We start from the raw sequence: 17,451 nt of genomic DNA, 5'->3' as shown, positions 1-17,451 counted from the left end.
CCTACAATACTTGTACTGCAGCAGCCAGAATAGTTTTTGCTCTATAAGCCAATATGTATTCCATCCCAAGAGGTTGGTGGCACTTTAATTGGGGAGGACGGGTTCGTGGTAATGGCTGGAGTGGAATAAGTGGAATGGTATCAAATAGATCAAACACATGGTTTTATGCCTTTCAATTGGCTCCGTTCCAGACGTTATTATGAGCTGTCTTCCCCTCCGCAGCCTCTACTGTATACAGTGATTCACAATGAGGACATGTTTTATAACCCACATTTTATGCAAATGTGACTTAAATATGAGCAAATATTAATCATTGGTTTATGTTTAGACAAATATGTGTCATATATCATGAATAAATACAAGTTATTGACACTTCTACTATTAAGTGGGGGACTTTTATTTGGAAAAATTCCGTGACCCGGAAAAACTGTTTAACTGTTGCTGACGAAACGCGTATATTTTTTTGACAGCCTATCGATGAATAATACACAATTTCACACAAAACATCGAAAACACACTGACCGTTGCATTGACGTCGTTTAACACCTAGTAGCCGTAATCGCAAAGGTAAGCCATTTGATCAGACTTGCTAATACGATAGCTAACGTTACCTCACAACAGCCATTTCTTTGCAATCAACGGTGTTGGCAAGCTAACAGTAACGTTATCAGTAGCCTTTTAATAATCACATTCATAGAATGTTTGATAATGTCTGATGTTAGCTTGCTCGCTAGTTAGCTAGCACACGCTTGTCAGCTTTCAACGCAAGTTTAGATATGGAAAATATGATGCAGTTCGTCAGCTATCAGAACGTTAGCGACTAATTAGCTAGGTTGTACTTCTAAGTAGCAGCTAGCTAACGAACTTGGATAACTAACCGTTTCTTTGCTAGTTGGCTAACTAACCACCTAGATAGTTGGCTAGCAAACCAACTAGCTAATCATCCGTCTAGCTAACCACCCGGCTAGTACTGCATTGCTGGAAACGAAAACAAAACGGACAATACTGTACCGTTAGCAGCTGTCGATGCAGATTTATTCTAAAATCTACAAAGCGTTTGCTAGATGGCAAACTAACCGTGTGGGCCTTTGCGATTTCCAACCAACTAGCTAGCCAACTACTGTTAGTGTAGAGTTTCCGCAGTAGTGGGACCTGTATGTAGTTGGTCCCATGAATTACCGATTGTGTGGAATGCAACTCGAGTCATTCCTGCCTGCGTGGCCACCAGCACTGCTAGACACGGGTTGCTTATATGGCTAATGTTTAACTTAGCCGGCTAATTCACGGGTTGTCCTCAGTTAATTACCTAGTACAAACATTTTTTGGTATAGTGTGTATTTTTTAAATGTATTCTCAAGTCCGTTTCATGTCTATTTTGGGCTCCATAAATAACCTTTCAAATGACAGCCCTTTAATTTGAGTGGAAACATAATTGCTGTTTTTGATGAGGGTGGCAATTGTATCCTCCAGCTGACTGGAAAGTTGTTAGCTATGATGATTCTGTGACATTGACAGTGGCACTTTGACATACGGCAAGGACCAGAGCCATACATTTAGAATAAATACATAGCTCTGGCAAGGACAAGTTGCTCACAATAGGTAGACCTATCTGTCGTTGTTGAGTTATGGAGAGCTTAGATAGTTGGATACAGTTACATCATCATCATACTGAATATGGTATCGCCATTGTTATGTAGGCTCATTTGCCATCTTGCAGGCAGTTTGCTTATCTGCCCCAAATAGCACAACAACCCCCATCTATGGACACATCTGATCAATATATTTGTCCTGAAAACACACATTACCAACCGATCAATACATCCATCTCAACTGACGTGGGTCTATATGAGAGGAGCCCTGCTTTGGAGCCTTCATGTCCTGTCCTGATTCTGTTAACCCAGCTCAACTCTCCTCTGTTGGGGGAGAGGACAGGCTAATATTCCAGTGTGCCTGGAGCTGTGGAGCCAGACATGCGATGGTCACTGTCTGACAGCCCAAAACAGACTGGTGGGGACAGTCTGAGGACAAGCAAGGTGTTATCCAATATGAAAACGTAAAATGTTGTTTTGAAAGACAGGGAGTGATAGGCTAGATGGATCCTGTAACTGGTGGGAAAACAGCCAGTGGGTTAGATGGGGTGTTATGTTGTCAGTAAAGTGATTGTTTAAAATCCCGGGTGTGGATCCAGGAATCAGTCAGGTTTGGCACAGTATGGGTGTCTCTCTCGGCTCCGATGACACAGATTAGAGTTGTATTCCGTTACGAATTGAGACCAGTAATTATACATTACTTTGTCATCATGCTCCTGTCAATCATGTACCAGCCTGTCCAGCATCTTGGCTCCTGCTTTTTCTGTTTGTATGTCTGTCAACAAGTTGAAGTTTTTATATCTAACTGTTTTTCATCACTAATGTCCTCTCTGACCTCCAACAGGCTGGTTGCTGATACAGTAGGGGCCTTGTCTAGCTGTGGGTCTTGTGGTGAGACAGAGATCCACACCTCCTGCCCTACAGAAGGGTGTGTGTAGGAGCTGGGAGGGGGAAGTGACTAGAGGGGGGGCAGGTGCCATGCTCTAGGGGTGAGGTGGGGAAGAGGGGGACTCACAGGTCAGGGTTGGTGGCTGAGGTTGCAGAGGAGATGAAGTTGAAGCAGCGTGTGATTGTACTGGTTGCCGTGCTACTCCTGTTGGGGCTTGCCAAACTTCTTCTGCTGAACGGAGGAGAGGAGTCCGCAGCCAGCCGACGAGACCTCAGAGCCTTCCGCAAGGTAGGGTTGTGTTTTTGTGTCGGTGTGTATTTATTGTAGCTGGTGCCTGCGTGTAGGCTATGAATGAACGTTTCTATCCATGTGTGTTATCAGATGGAGGCAGGCCTTTCTCTCTCCCTCGGTGCCCGTTTAACACACACTCTCCAGTCTCCATGGGAGGTGGCAGGCCAGTGGGTGGGCCCAAGGGAGGTGTACCCTGAGGAGACCCCCGAGCTGGCAGCCGTCCTCACCGCGCTGGGCACTGCAAGGGTGGAGCAAGCAGACGTGGGCTACAAGGGCACCCAGCTCAAAGCTCTACTAGTACTGGACGGGGGGCAGAAAGTGGTCTTTAAACCCAAGAGGTGAGAGCGAGAAAACACACATGCAATCTCCATTCTTTGGTTCTGTGCTGCTGAACAGTCCTCAGGAACTGAGTGTCCTTGTTTCACTCTGACATCTGTCTGTTTGTTGTCTGGTTTTATGTAAGAATAGGCACTGTGCTTTTACTCTGTGGTTTATGTAAGAGGATAACTCTCTCCATCTCCCTTCCTCCCTCTCTTTCTAGGTATAGTAGAGACTATATGGTAGAAGGAGAGCCATATGCAGGTTATGACAGACACAATGCAGAGGTGGCAGCTTTTCACCTGGACAGGTACGCGCACACACACGTATCGGTCTTATGCATAAATATATACATTTTACATTTGGGATTGGTAATCTGGATACTGGTGTTGCTAGTTGTATCCGAGTGTCTGTCCTGTGTCTGTGCTGTAGGATCCTGGGCTTCAGGAGAGCACCCCTAGTGGTAGGGAGGTTTGTCAATCTGAGGACTGAGATCAAACCTGTCGCCACGGACCAGCTACTCAGTACCTTTCTAATGCAGGGTGAGATGCTAGCACACACACACACAACAGGGCTCTGTTCAGTCCCACCCATAATATGTTTGTGTATAGGTATGCCACTCCTTAAACGTTGATAAGATAATGTTTTGTGTCTGGGTTCAAGCAGCAGTGGGCTGGACCTCTCTCTAAATGGAAATGGTTAACCTCTCTCTCTCTTTCTAGGTAATAATAGTTGTTTCTATGGGAAGTGTTACTACTGTAGAGAGAGTGAGCCGGCATGTGCGGAGGGAGAGAACATGGAGGGATCTTTAACTCTCTGGCTGCCAGATGTCTGGCCGCTCCAGAAACATAGACACCCCTGGGGACGCACTTACAGGGAGGGCAAACTGGCCAGGTGTGTGTATTAACTATTTGTCTGTGTTTATGTTAACTATGTGTGCTTGATTATTCATTGTGTGTGTGTGTGTGTGTGTGTGTGTGTGTGTGTGTGTGTGTGTGTGTGTAGGTGGGAGTATGATGAGAGCTACTGTGATGCGGTAAAGAAGATGCCTCCGTACGACGCTGGTCCCAGACTGCTGGACGTCATCGACACGGCCATCTTTGATTACCTCATCGGCAACGCAGACCGACATCATTATGAGAGTTTCCAAGACGATGGAGGAGCCAGCATGCTCATTCTGCTGGATAATGCAAAGAGGTGGAACACATACACACTCTACTTATTGTAGCTAATGTTAGCACATGAATGGTATAAACACATTTAGGAACTCTAGACATGACTAAGATGACCTCTCTCTGTCTCCATTTCTACATCACACACATCACTCCTCTTTTCTAGGGATGTAACGGTTCACCAAACCCACGGTTTGGTACGTATTGTGGTTACGGTTCGGTACAGCGAAAATTAATAATGTTCAACATTCACAATGTTCCCTGCATTGTCTCTTGTGACCGGATTGCTTTGATTGACTTCTCAAGTTTCCACTCTGATGCTGCATGTTGGTGGTGGGAATTAACCAGTTGGGAAGTCGTAATGCCAGTTGGATGCATTCATGTGATTTGAACTCGTTGAGAAACGCTGATTGGCTAATGTTCAACAAGCTGTGTCAACCATAAACTAAAAGTGCAGCAATCATGCTTTGAAACAGAGTTCAAAAACCACATTTAATAGTTTGCTTTTTATAAATAATGTTTTGTTAAATTTAACTTCTGAAAATGCTGTTATAGAGGCCATTTCCTAGGTAGGTGACAGAGGTAACCAAATGGGAGAAGTTGGTGCTCAGGATGATTTACAAGTTTCCCACTATTAATTACCAGTTTGAGAGCTGTTCAAGTGGATTTTTCCCAGTCATGGTAAATTCTCACTTGGTTACGAACGCACCATGACACTGCCTCCTTCAGTGCCAGATGCGCACTTGTGACTCATAAAGGGACGCCCCTTTATGAGAGTCATAAGCATGGTACATCTCCCACTGAGGGGTAATGTGATGGGCTGTCACTGGTTGAAAACTTCCTGCTTTGTTTTGCTTATAAAGAGCGTAGGGCAGACCCCTTTGTTGACTGGTCTATTTGTTTTTTATTGTTCCCAAGACACCTGTCTGATTCATGCCTGTCACAGTGCACTAATCCATTGTGGAGGCTACAGGGATGGCAAAGTCCATCACTCTAAGACATCTGATACTGACATTTTATATGGTTATATTATGTAAAAAATAATGGTGCAACACTAATAAATCTAGTATTATTTTATAACAAATGCACTTTCTCCCGCTTTGGGTATGGTCGCTGTCCGCGGTTCCAAAACAATCTTTAGTGAGCTGTAGAATTTGTGCCTTTGCCTATGTTGCTATCTACATAATAGCTAAATTAACCAGCATATTGGGATTGAGAACAAAGCAGCAGAGGCAGCAGCAGCAGAGATGAGGAAACAGCCCTTGCTTTAAGCCCTATTCAGGCGGGATTAGTTTTACTGGGGGAGATCGGGTAATGTAATTACGTGCACAAAACACCACATCTGTAATTTTAGTCCCGTCCGAATCTGTCAGTCATTTGTACATGGCTGGAGAGTAAAAATTCCAGACAGAATAACCTACTGTTTTTTGGCGAACTCCAAGGTACTCTGATAATACTAGTCCCTGTGTGAATTGACATCCCTGTGTTTTGAGAGAAATGTCTGAGTTTGACAGGTGTTGCTTACGGTTTGAGCAAGAAAACAACTGATTTGAATAATTGAACGAAGTGCTGCGCATAGCCTATATATGAAGGGCCTGTATCAACTTTCAAAGTGAATGCTTTTGTTCATTTGTTTTGTGCGTATGAATAGAATATTGCCAAATGCATCAGTAAAAAATATTGAGCCTATTTAATGTAACCCTTGCTGTTAATAGATCGCAAAGCAGCATACAACTGACCTAAATGTTTGGACATTATAAGTTAACTTTCACATCCATAGCCTTAAAACGCATCTCAAGTGCAAGGGCACTGTTTAGCTCACATCTGAAGACTGGGGGGCATTTAGGACGTCTACTGCGGATCACTAAAATATACTAATGAGGTTTGGTGTGGTTTTTGGGAACCAAGCTCGGGCATTCAGGGTAGCCCTGTTATCGCCTGGACTTGAAATATCTTCACGCCAAGAAAATAACCTCCAAACTTCTGTAAATTTAAAGGGAAAAAACAAAGAATTACGGGGGGGGGGGGGGAGTTTGTAAAAACTAATCCCATCCAAATAATCCTCTGGAATAACAGACATTCTGGGGTAATAATTAACCAATCTAGTAATACTAGTCCCATGTGAATTGGGCTTTGCCTAATTGTCCCCAAAAAATAGGATAGAGCAAACAAACTTAAGTCTATAATCAACAGCCTAACTGTTAAATGTGCCTGGCTTTATAAAGCATCCAGATAGTCAGTCAAAAGTTTGGACATACCTACTCATTCCAGGGTTTTTCTTTATTTATACTATATTCACATTGTATAATAATAGGGAAGACATCAAAACTATGAAATAACACATATGGAATTATGTAGTAATGAAAAAAGTGTTAAAGAAATCTAAATATATTTGGAGATTCTTCAAAGTAGCCACCCTTTGCCTTGATGACAGTATTGCACACTTGTGGCGTGGTGACATACTGTTAACGTGATGGAGGATCCTTTAATCCTGGTTTAACGACTCCACCACTCGCCATCGTACAGAACTAGTTCCCGGCTGCGCCTCAAGGAAGTTTAAAACAGTTTGAAGTTCAGCAATTAAGAATTACATTTTGATTACAATGTGCGCATGGGCTCAAGTTGTTTTAACAGAATAGTCAGATTTACTTGAGGCATAGGCCTACAACGCAGGGTTCCCATGGCCTACAACGCAGCGTTCACATGGCCTGTAGGCCTAAAACACAGCGTTCACATGGCCCACACATGGCCTACAACGCCTATAGGCCTAGTGTTTTTGTTTTGTAAATAAACTCAGCGAAAAAAGAATCGTCCCTTTTTCAGGACCCTGTCTTTCAAAGATAATTCGTAAAAATCCAAATCATTTCACATATCTTCATTGTAAAGGGTTTACCATGCTTGTTCAATGAACCATAAACAATAAATGAACATGCACCTGTGGAACGGTCGTTAAGACACTAACAGCTTACAGATGGTAGGCAATTAAGGTCACAGTTATGACAACTTAGGACACTAAAGAGGCCTTTCTACTGACTGAAAAACACCAAAAGAAAGATGCTCAGGGTCCCTGCTCATCTGCGTGAATGTGCCTTAGACATGTTGCAGGGAGGCATGAGGATTGCAGATGTGGCCAGGGCAATAAATTGCAATGTCCGTACTGTGACAGCACTACAGGGAGACAGGACGGACAGCTGATCGTCCTCGCAGTGGCAGACCACGTGTAACAACACCTGCACAGGATCGGTACATCCGAACATCACACCTGCGGGACAGGTACAGGATGGCAACAACAACAACTGCCTGAGTTACACCAGGAACGCACAATCCCTCCATCAGTGCTCAGACTGTCCACAATAGGCCGAGAGAGGCTGGACTGAGGGCTTGTAGGCCTGTTGTAAGGCAGGTCCTCACAAGACATCACCAGCAACAACGTCACCTATGGGCACAAACCCACCGTTGCAGGACCATACAGGACTGGCAAAAAGTGCTCTTCACTGACGAGTCGCGGTTTTGTCTCACCAGGGCTGATGGTCGGATTTGCGTTTATCGTCAAAGGAATGAGCATTACACCGAGACCTGTACTCTGGAGCGGGATCGATTTGGAGGTGGAGGGTCCGTCATGGGCGGTGTGTCACAACATCATCAGACTGCGCTTGTTGTCATTGCAGGCAATCTCAACACTGTGCGTTACAGGGAAGACATCCTCCTCGTGTGGTACCCTCCTCGTGTGGTACCCTTCCTGCAGGCTCATCCTGACATGACTCTCCAGCATGACAATGCCACCAACCATGCTGCTCGTTCTGTGCGTGATTTCCTGCAAGACAGGAATGTCAGTGTTCTGCCATGGCCAGCGAAGAGCCCGGCTCTCAATCCCATTGAGCGCGTCTGGGACCTGTTGGATTGGAGGGTGAGGGCTAGGGCCATTTCCCCCCCAGAAATGTCCGGGAACTTGCAGGTGCGTTGGTGGAAGAGTGGGGTAACATGTCACAGCAAGAACTGGCAAATCTGGTGCAGTCCATGAGGAGGAGATGCACTGCAGTACTTAATACAGCTGGTGGCCACACCAGATACTGACTGTTACTTTCGATTTTGACCCCTCCCCCCCTTTCAGGGACACATTATTCCATTTCTGTTAGTCACATGTCTGTGGAACTTGTTCAGTTTGTCTGTAGTTGAATCTTATGTACATACAAATATTTACACATGTTAAGTTTGCTGAAAATAAATGCAGTTGACAGTGAGAGGACCAAACGGTTCAGTATGAATGTGTACTATTACACCCCTACTCTTTTCCCTCTGATCCTGTAGATTAATCTGCTGAGCTTTGTGTGTCCTAGACTGTGTGTGTTATGACAATGTGTATGCAGGTGTTTAATAGGGATTTAATGATTTACCGATAAGGTGGGTTGGCGTATAACGTGAACGTCTATTAACCCAAAGGTTGCTTGTTCGCATCTCATCAGACAACTTTAGCATTTTAACTAATTAGCAACTTTTCAACTAGGAAAGGGGGATACCTAGTCAGTTGTCCAACCGAATCTATTCAACTGAAATGTGTCTTCCGCATTTAACCCAACCCCTCTGAATCAGAGAGGTGCTACTTATTACATTTGAGCTACTTTGCAACTACACTGAACAAAAATATAAACACAACATATAAAGTGTTGGTCCCATGTTTCATGAGCTGAAAAAAAGATGCCAGGAATGTTCCATACACACACAAAGCTTATTTCTCTCAAATTTTGTGCACAAAAGTGTTTACATCTCTGTTAGTGAGCATTTCTCCTTTGCTAAGACAATCCATCCACCTGACAGGTGTGGCATATAAAGAAGCTGATTCAACAGCATGATCATTACGCAGGGGCACCTTGTGCTGGGGACAAATAAAGGCCACTCTAAAATGTGAAGTTTTGTCACACAACACAATGCCACAGATGTCTCAAGTTTTGAGGGAGCGTGCAATTGGTATGCCGACTGCAGTGATGTCCACCACAGCTGTTGCCAGATAATTGAATGTTAATTTCTCTACCATAAGCCGCCTCCGTTGTTTTATAGAATTTGTGAGTACGTCCAACCTGCCTCACAACCACAGACCACGGGTATGGCCTAGTGTTTGTGAGCTGTTTGTTCACAACGTTGAAATCAGCAGAGTGCACCCATGGTGGAGGTGGGGTTATAGTATGGGCAGGCATAAGCTACGGACAATGAACACAATTGCATTTTTATCGATGGAAATTTGAATGCACAGAGATACCGTGACGAGATCCTGAGGCCCATTGTCGTGCCATTCATCCGCCACCATCACCTTTTGTTTCAGCATGATAATGCACGGCCCCATGTCGTAAGGATCTATACACAATTCCTGGAAGCTGAAAATGGCCCACTTCTTCCATGGCCTCCATACTCACCAGACATATCACCCATTGAGCATATTTGGGATGCGCTGGATCGACACATACGACAGCGTGTTCCAGTTACCGCCAATATCCATAAACTTCTCACAACCGTTGAAGAGTGGGACAACATTGCACAGGCCACAATCAACAGCCTGATCAACTCTATGCGAATGAAATGTCGCGCTGCATGAGGAAAATGGTGGTCACAGCAGATACTGACTGTTTTTTTTTATCCACGCTCCTAACATTTTTTGCATATCTGTGTTCCCAGTCATGGGAAATCCATAGATTAGGGCCTAATGAATTTATTTAAATTGACTGATTTCCTTATATGAACTGTAACTCAGTAAAATCGTTGAAATTGTTGCATGTTTTATTTTTTTCAGTGTACTTAGCATGTTAGTTAACCCTTTAACCTAATTCCTAAACTTAACCCTAGCCCAGCTAACATTAGCCACCTAGCTAGAATTCATATGATAACAACATTAGTTTTGCAAATTTGTAACATTGTACTTGCTGTGGGGATGTTTTTCAGTGGCAGGGACTGGGAGACTAGTCAGTCGAGGGAAAGATGAAAAGGAGCAAAGTACAGAGATCCTTTGTGAAAACCTGCTCAGGACATCAGACTGGGGGCGAAGATTCACCTTCCAACAGGACAGCGACCCGAAGCACACAGCCGTGACAATGGAGTGGCGTTGGGACAAGTCTCTGAATGTCCTTGAGTGGCCCAGCCAGAGCTCGGACTTGAACCCGATCGAACATCTCCAGAGAGACCTGAAAATAGCTGTGCAACGATGTTCCCCATCCAACCTGACAGAACTTGCAAGGATCTGCAGAAAATAATGGGAGAAACTTCCCAAATACAGGTGTGCCAAGCTTGTAGCGTCATACCCAAGAATACTTGAGGCTATAATCACTGCCAACGGTGCTTCAACAAAAAAACAGAGTAAAGGGTCTGAATACTTAGTTGAAGTCAGAAGTTTACATACACTTTAGGTTGGAGTCATTAAAACTAGTTTTTCAACCACTCCACAAATTTCTTGTTAACAGACTTGCCAAAACTATATAGTTTGTTAAGGCAATTATTTTTCCAACAATTGTTTACAGACAGATTATTTCACTTAATTCAATGTATCACAATTCCAGTGGGTCAGAAGTTTACATACACTAAGTTGACTGTGCCTTTAAACAGCTTGGAAAATTCCAGAAAAGGATGTCATGGCTTTAGAAGCTTCTGATAGGCTTATTGACATAATTTAAGTCAATTGGAGGTGGATGTATTTCAAGACCTACCTTCAAACTCAGTGCCTATTTGCTTGACATCATGGGAAAATCAAAAGAAATCAGCCATTTAAACTCAGTTTTTTCACAATTTCTGACAAAAATTCCCTGTCTTAGGTCAGTTAGGATCACCACTTTATTGTAAGAATGTGAAATAATAATAGTAGAGAGTGATTTATTTCAGCTTGTATTTCTTTCATCACATTCCCAGTGGGTCAGAAGTTTGCATACACTCAATTAGTATTTGGTAGCATTGCCTTTAAATTGTTTAATGTGGGTCAAACTTTTCAGGTAGCCTTCCACAAGCTTCCCACAATAAGTTGGGTGAATTTTGGCCCATTCCTCCTGACAGAGCTGGTGTTACTGAGTCAGGTTTGTAGGTCTCCTTGCTCGCACATGCTTTTTCAGTTCTGCCCACAAATGTTCTATAGGATTGAGGTCAGGGCTTTGTGATGGCCACTCCAATACCTTGACTTTGTTGTCCTTAAGCCATTTTGCCACAACTTTGGAAGTATGCTTGGGGTCATTGTCCATTTGGAAGACCCATTTGCGACCAAGCTTTAACTTCCTGACTGATGTCTTGAGATGTTGCTTCAATATATGCACACAATTTCCCTTATGATGCCATCTATTTTGGGAAATGCACCAGCTCCTCATGCAACAAAGCACCCCTACAACATGATGCTGCCATCCCCGTGCTTCACAGTTGGTATGGTGTTCTTCGGGTTGCAAGCCTCCCCCTTTTTCCTCCAAACATAACGATGGTCATTATGGCCAAACAGTTCTATTTTTATTTCATTAGACCAGAGGACATTTCTCCAAAAAGTACGATCTTTGTCTCCATGTGCAGTTGCAACCTGGAGTCTGGCTTTTTTATGGCGGTTTTGGAGCAGTGGCTTCTTCCTTGCTGAGCGGCCTTTCAGGTTATGTTGATATAGGACTCATTTTACTGTACATATAGATACTCTTTTACCTGTTTCCTCCAGCATCTTCACAAGGTCCTTTGCTGTTGTTCTGGGATTGATTTACACTTTTCGCACCAAAGTGCGCTCATCTCTAGGAGACAGAACGTGTCTCCTTCCTGAGCGGTATAATGGCTGCATGGTCCCATGGTGTTTATACTTGCGTACTATTGTTTGTACAGATGAACGTGGTACTTTCAGGCATTTGGAAATTGCTCCCAAGGATGAACCAGACTTGTGGAGGTCTTTTTCTGAGGTCTTGGCAGATTTTTTTTGATTTTCCCATGATGTCAAGCAAAGAGGCACTGGGTTTGAAGGTAGGCCTTGAAATACATCCACAGGTACACCTCCAATTGACTCAAATGATGTCAATTAGCCTATCAGAAGCTTCTAAAGCCATGACATAATTTTCAAGCTGTTTAAAGGCACAGTCAACTTAGTGTATGTAAACTTCTGACCCACTGGAATTGTGATTAGTGAATTATAAGTGAAATAATCTGTCTGTAAACAATTGTTGGGAAAATTACTTGTGTCATGCACAAAGTAGATGTCCTAACCGACTTGCCAAAACTACAGTTTGTTAACAAGAAATTTGTGGAGTGGTTGAAAAACGAGTTTTAATGATTTCAACCTAAGTGTATGTAAACTTCTGACTTCAACCCTATCAAAGTTTCACTTTCTATAACTTCTCTTTGCTCTGGTCGACATGAGCCTGCAACTCATCTCTCCAGCGATGCACTTTATCATTTATTTCCTTGTAGAATCATAGCCGTGCGGGTTCTGGAGGATCTGCAGCAGCCCTGATCAATTGAAATTGTTATGTTTTAATTCTCTGAGTAAAAATACTCAGACACTATTAGAGCTTAACCGAGTTTATTCTTCCCAGAGGATCAATACAGTTGCATTAGACAACATGTTTTCACCAACACAAGTGTATATATTTATACTCCAATTTAGATGCACTCCTTCTCTAGCCCTTACATCTTTTATGGTTCAACAGGAAGACGAAGTGATAGGGTAATACACCATTCCTTCTCCCTTAAGCTGACCTGAGCTCAACCCCCTTGATGCCTAATCCAAAGCTCTCTCTCCTTATCAATGCCTGCCACGTGATCGCTTCCTGGCACTCAATATTTCAATAGGATACCTGATATGTAAACGTTATAGATTACCCTCTCTCCCTCAGTGACATGAATAAATATATTTCATGTTCTCAGAACCAAACAAAATACATTTGCCAAAGTTATAGAATTACTGCTGTCTGTGTATCAGAATAGCTTCCGTCCCTCTCCTCGCCCCTACCTGGGCTCGAACCAGGAACACATCGACAACAGCCACCCTCGAAGCATCGTTACCCATCGCTCCTCAAAAGCCGTGGCCCATGCAGAGCAAGGGGAACAACTACTCCAAGTCTCAGAGCGAGGGACGTCACCGATTGAAACGCTATTAGCGGGCACCCCGCTAACTAGCTAGCCATTTCACATCGGTTACACTCACCCCCCTTTCAACCTCCTCCTTTTCCGCAGCAACCAGTGATCCGGGTCAACAGCATCAATGTAACAGTATATCTTTCTTCCCTCTCCTCGCCCCTACCTGGGCTCAAACCAGGGACCCTCTGCACACATCGACAACAGCCACCCTCGAAGCATCGTTACCCATCGCTCCACAAAAGCCGCGGCTCTTGCAGAGCAAGGGATACAACTACTTCAAGGTCTCAGAGCGAGGGACGTCACCGATTGAAACGCTATTAGCGTGCACCCCGCTAACTAGCTAGCCATTTCACATTGGTTACATCTGTTCGTAAAGAAATGTAATTATTCAGAATAGTTTACTACACCATGAAAATGCCCAATAACAAGGCATAGCCTACCAACCTAGCCTACAGTTGGGAACGTGCTGCAAATCTGTCAGTGAACAGCATGCAGACAACAAACCTTTCCCAGTATTTCAAATACTGTCGTGGAAATCACAGGTTGGAAAGTAAATGGCTCCTGCTGAAAAGAGAAGACTATAAAAAGAGAGTAGGCTACCAAAATATCTCATCAACTTCCAAATATTGTTTTACAAAATAAAACAGATAGGCGTTTGGCATCACCGGCGAGTGAGCTGCGCATCATTTGGGGAATCAGTGAAACTGGAAAGCATTTAAAGGACAATAATTTCCTCCTCATAGTGTAGCCTGCTGTATGTCTCCACACACCTAGGCCAAGGATATTGATGGATTCAAGACAAGGTCGTTTTTATCGATCTCAGTTTGTCAGTGTCATTTCGATCATTTGTGTGGTATTAAAGATTCTATCAAAGTCTCCAGTCATGTAAATTGACAGAGAATTGCATGAAATGGGTTTATAAAAGGCCACATTTTTCATGGTCTGTAGGCTACTCACATTTCCCCCATGTGTGCAACTTCTGTAAGCGCTTCTACTCTACTACTCTCTGCCACTACGCAAATGTCATGATATGCATGCAATGCTTTTTTTGAATGTGTTCTGGTTCCTCAGAGCTCCCCAGGTCACCCCTCTCGCGCCCACTTTTTGTTCCTGCACCTCCCGATTTACTAATTAAGCACTTGTTAAATTGATAATTTATTAACAAATACAGCAATCACTTTTGCTACCCGCACTGCATGGTCAACACGGGAGAAGAAGAGAAGCTCACTGTGTCAAAATTTCCAAACAGTCTACCATTAGATTTGAGACTGGGATGAAATCCAAAGTTGCGCTATATATTCATTGTCTATGTCATAGCTAATTGTTAAAGATAAATATGTATACATTACTAGCTCTAACACATTTCATCTGCAAAAATGACAAATGAATTAGTGGTTGATGGTGATATCAGATTTTTTTTTTTTAATGGGTGGAGGAGTGGACAAAAAGCTAACTTTGTCCCCCCCTAACTGAAAGTGGGGTGGTAGATGCCCAGTTTCCCTTATGGCTCAGCTCAGGTGCCTACATATAACATAGACATATACATAATTTACACACACACAGAAGTCCAGCTCAAAGAGGCCCAGCTCATAAGGTTCATCAGCAGCAGATTTTAATTTAGAATGGAAAATGAATGTGTTTATGCAACAAATGCATTGAACTGAATCGCATTGATTCGTTCCTCTAACCAAATCAAATCTTACCAAATAATTTCAAACCAAAATGTATCGTTCCTGTACCGGAGCCCATGTATCTAGATACTTATCGAATCGTCTTGAAAGGGAGAGATGCACATCCCTAGTGTCTAACCAATCTTACTGTGTTTTTTTCTTGTTTTGTAGTTTTGGGAATGCAGCTCTGGATGAAAGAAGCATTTTGGCCTCTCTGTATCAATGTTGCATGTGAGTTTACACACACACACACTGAAAATACCAACATTTGTCAGTAATCACAACCCATTTCTCTTTTCTGCAGTGTGTTTATGAGCTGTTTTTTTTTTCTCCATATCTTTTACATTCTTACACCTCTCTCCCGCCATCTGTCAGGGTGCGTATGTCTACGTGGAACAGGTTGAACCTGTTGAGGGCAGGGGCTCTGAGTTCAGCCATGAGGCAGGCCCTGACCTTTGACCCCATCAACCCCGTCCTGGCCGAGCCCCACCTGGCCGCCCTGGACAGACGGCTGTCTGGTATCATAGCAACCATCCGGCAGTGTGTGGAGTCACAGGGCCCTGACAACACACTGATAGAGGACCGCATGAACCTGCCACACTCCTAAAGGAGGACAGGAGAGAGGGATGGAGGAGAGGAGAGACCTGTCCCATCCTGAGACGAGGACAGGAGAAAGAGGGATGGAGGAAAGGGGTAGAGACCTGTCCAATCCCTTGTGGAGGACAAGAGAGAGGGATAGATGGAGGAGAGACGAGGGAAAGGAGAAGCTGTCTCACCCAGAGATCGAGAGAGAGGGTTGAGCCATGGTAGGAGGAGCTGGATGATAACCCCCCTCCCACACTCCCCCTCCTCCTCTCAGGGCCTCCCAGAATGGGACAGGAAATGACTCCAGCAGCAGGAAGTGGTTTCCTCTACAAACTGTTTCCCTCCACACTAGAACACTTGAACCTAATGGGATCTATATCTGAGGAACTGTATCCCCAATGTCTCTCCTCTGCCTTCCGCACACACACACACCTCGTGCCAAACCCTCCCTCTCTTGTCCAGTAATAACGAGGGAACCAAAGCCATAGGACTCAACCCAGCGACACTCAGGATAGCAGGGGTTGCTCACACAGCCATAGCACCCCACTCCATGTGGACACAACACTCCCAGCGAAATCCACTGGACAGACAGTAGAGAGGGAAACTGGTTAATTGACCAAGGGGAATTTTGTGGTCAGTCTGATTGTGACTGATAAACAGACGTGTCTGTGTCCGAAATGACACCGTATTTCCTATATAGTGCATAAGTATCTAGCCAAAAGTAGTGCACTGTATAGGGAGGGAATTGTGTGCAATTTCAGAATCTGCCAACTGACTATGGGTGTGTCTCAAATGCTGCTCTATTCAACATATATTGCACTAGTTTTGGCCCCAGTTTCTCAGACCTTATTTCTGAATTAAAAGCACTTTCATTAGAGATTGTTCATTAAGCATGCTTTTTTAGTCCAGGATTAGACTTGATCTGGGTCTAAGAAACTGCCCTATGAGGTTTTAAAGGTTGGCTACATACTCTAGGGCTTTGGTCAAGACTAGTGCACTATTTTGGGAATAGGGTATCCTTTGAGACATTATCAGTGTGTACATAACTAACTGTTGAATAGCATTACTGAAGGAGTATAATTATGAGAATTGTAATATTAAATTAACCTAATGTCGTGTCTGAATGTGTGTGCCTGAATGTGTGTGCATGAGTGTATGGCAGGAGTCGGTCACCCCAAAAAAAATCCCGCAATCAGTTTTTGGTCAAAAAATACTAAAATCACCAGGAATCCTGCAAAAATATTGTGTAATTTGGAAAATCTGTTCCCAAATATTCTGACAAATGAAAAGAGATGTTATCGTGTCAATCTAATCAAGGTATCACATTATTTTCAAATTCAATCTCTTTGAGCTTAGTTGTGGTTAATTTTCAGTATTCATTATTATGTTCTGCCCCCCCGACCATCTGCTCCAACAAAAATCATCCGGCAGCTGTATCTAGTTGCCTAAACCTGGTGTAGGGGGTATCATACTGTAGTTGAGTATGCTACTGACGATTTAAAGAGAGAATTTGGGACAGGGAGGGGGAAGATGGGAAGTTTGGGGCTGTATAGGTATGTAATGTTTTCAAAATTAAAAAATGATTTTTTAAATATTCTGTTTCAGTGTTGTGTATCAAAACAAAAACAAGTAATGGCTCCTATTCAATTGGCTTTTCTTGAAAAGGTGGTTTATACAGATGTAGGATATTCATTTTATCGCACTTTTTCCTGAGAATTTTCCTGCATTGCAGGAAATGCAGATGAGATTCATGATTTACTGAAAACTTGCACTTTTCATGTAGCTCAATTTTACTGGTCAAATTAAGAGCTTACATCTATCTGTACATGCTTTTGTATAGATGCTCCTATATAGAGGGTCTAAAGATG

General features: G+C 43.4%; 1 protein-coding gene across 3 annotated transcripts; it reads left to right on the top strand.

The window, feature by feature from the left end:
* Nucleotides 1–406: 406 nt before the first annotated feature.
* Nucleotides 407–17,177, top strand: LOC129810508 (glycosaminoglycan xylosylkinase-like). Of its 3 annotated transcripts, XM_055861048.1 has the most exons (10): nt 408–567; nt 2,434–2,766; nt 2,860–3,107; nt 3,311–3,397; nt 3,520–3,629; nt 3,810–3,981; nt 4,093–4,284; nt 4,426–4,456; nt 15,170–15,229; nt 15,374–15,464. In XM_055861048.1, exons 2-9 carry the CDS (start codon nt 2,638–2,640, stop codon nt 15,191–15,193), a joined length of 993 nt encoding a protein of 330 aa, XP_055717023.1. In that variant the 5' UTR covers nt 408–567; nt 2,434–2,637; the 3' UTR covers nt 15,194–15,229; nt 15,374–15,464. The 3 variants fall into 3 exon arrangements, with proteins under 3 accessions (XP_055717022.1, XP_055717023.1, XP_055717021.1); XM_055861046.1 differs by lacking the exon at nt 4,426–4,456 and having other exon boundaries at nt 411–567; nt 15,374–17,177; XM_055861047.1 differs by lacking the exons at nt 15,170–15,229; nt 15,374–15,464 and having other exon boundaries at nt 407–567; nt 4,426–5,343.
* The last annotated feature ends 274 nt before the right edge of the window (nt 17,178–17,451 follow it).

Source organism: Salvelinus fontinalis, chromosome 14 (genome assembly GCF_029448725.1).
Source record: "Salvelinus fontinalis isolate EN_2023a chromosome 14, ASM2944872v1, whole genome shotgun sequence".
Taxonomy (NCBI): domain Eukaryota; kingdom Metazoa; phylum Chordata; class Actinopteri; order Salmoniformes; family Salmonidae; genus Salvelinus; species Salvelinus fontinalis.
The sequence above is the reverse complement of the archived record's forward strand: the minus strand, read 5'-3'. Positions and strand labels throughout refer to the sequence as shown.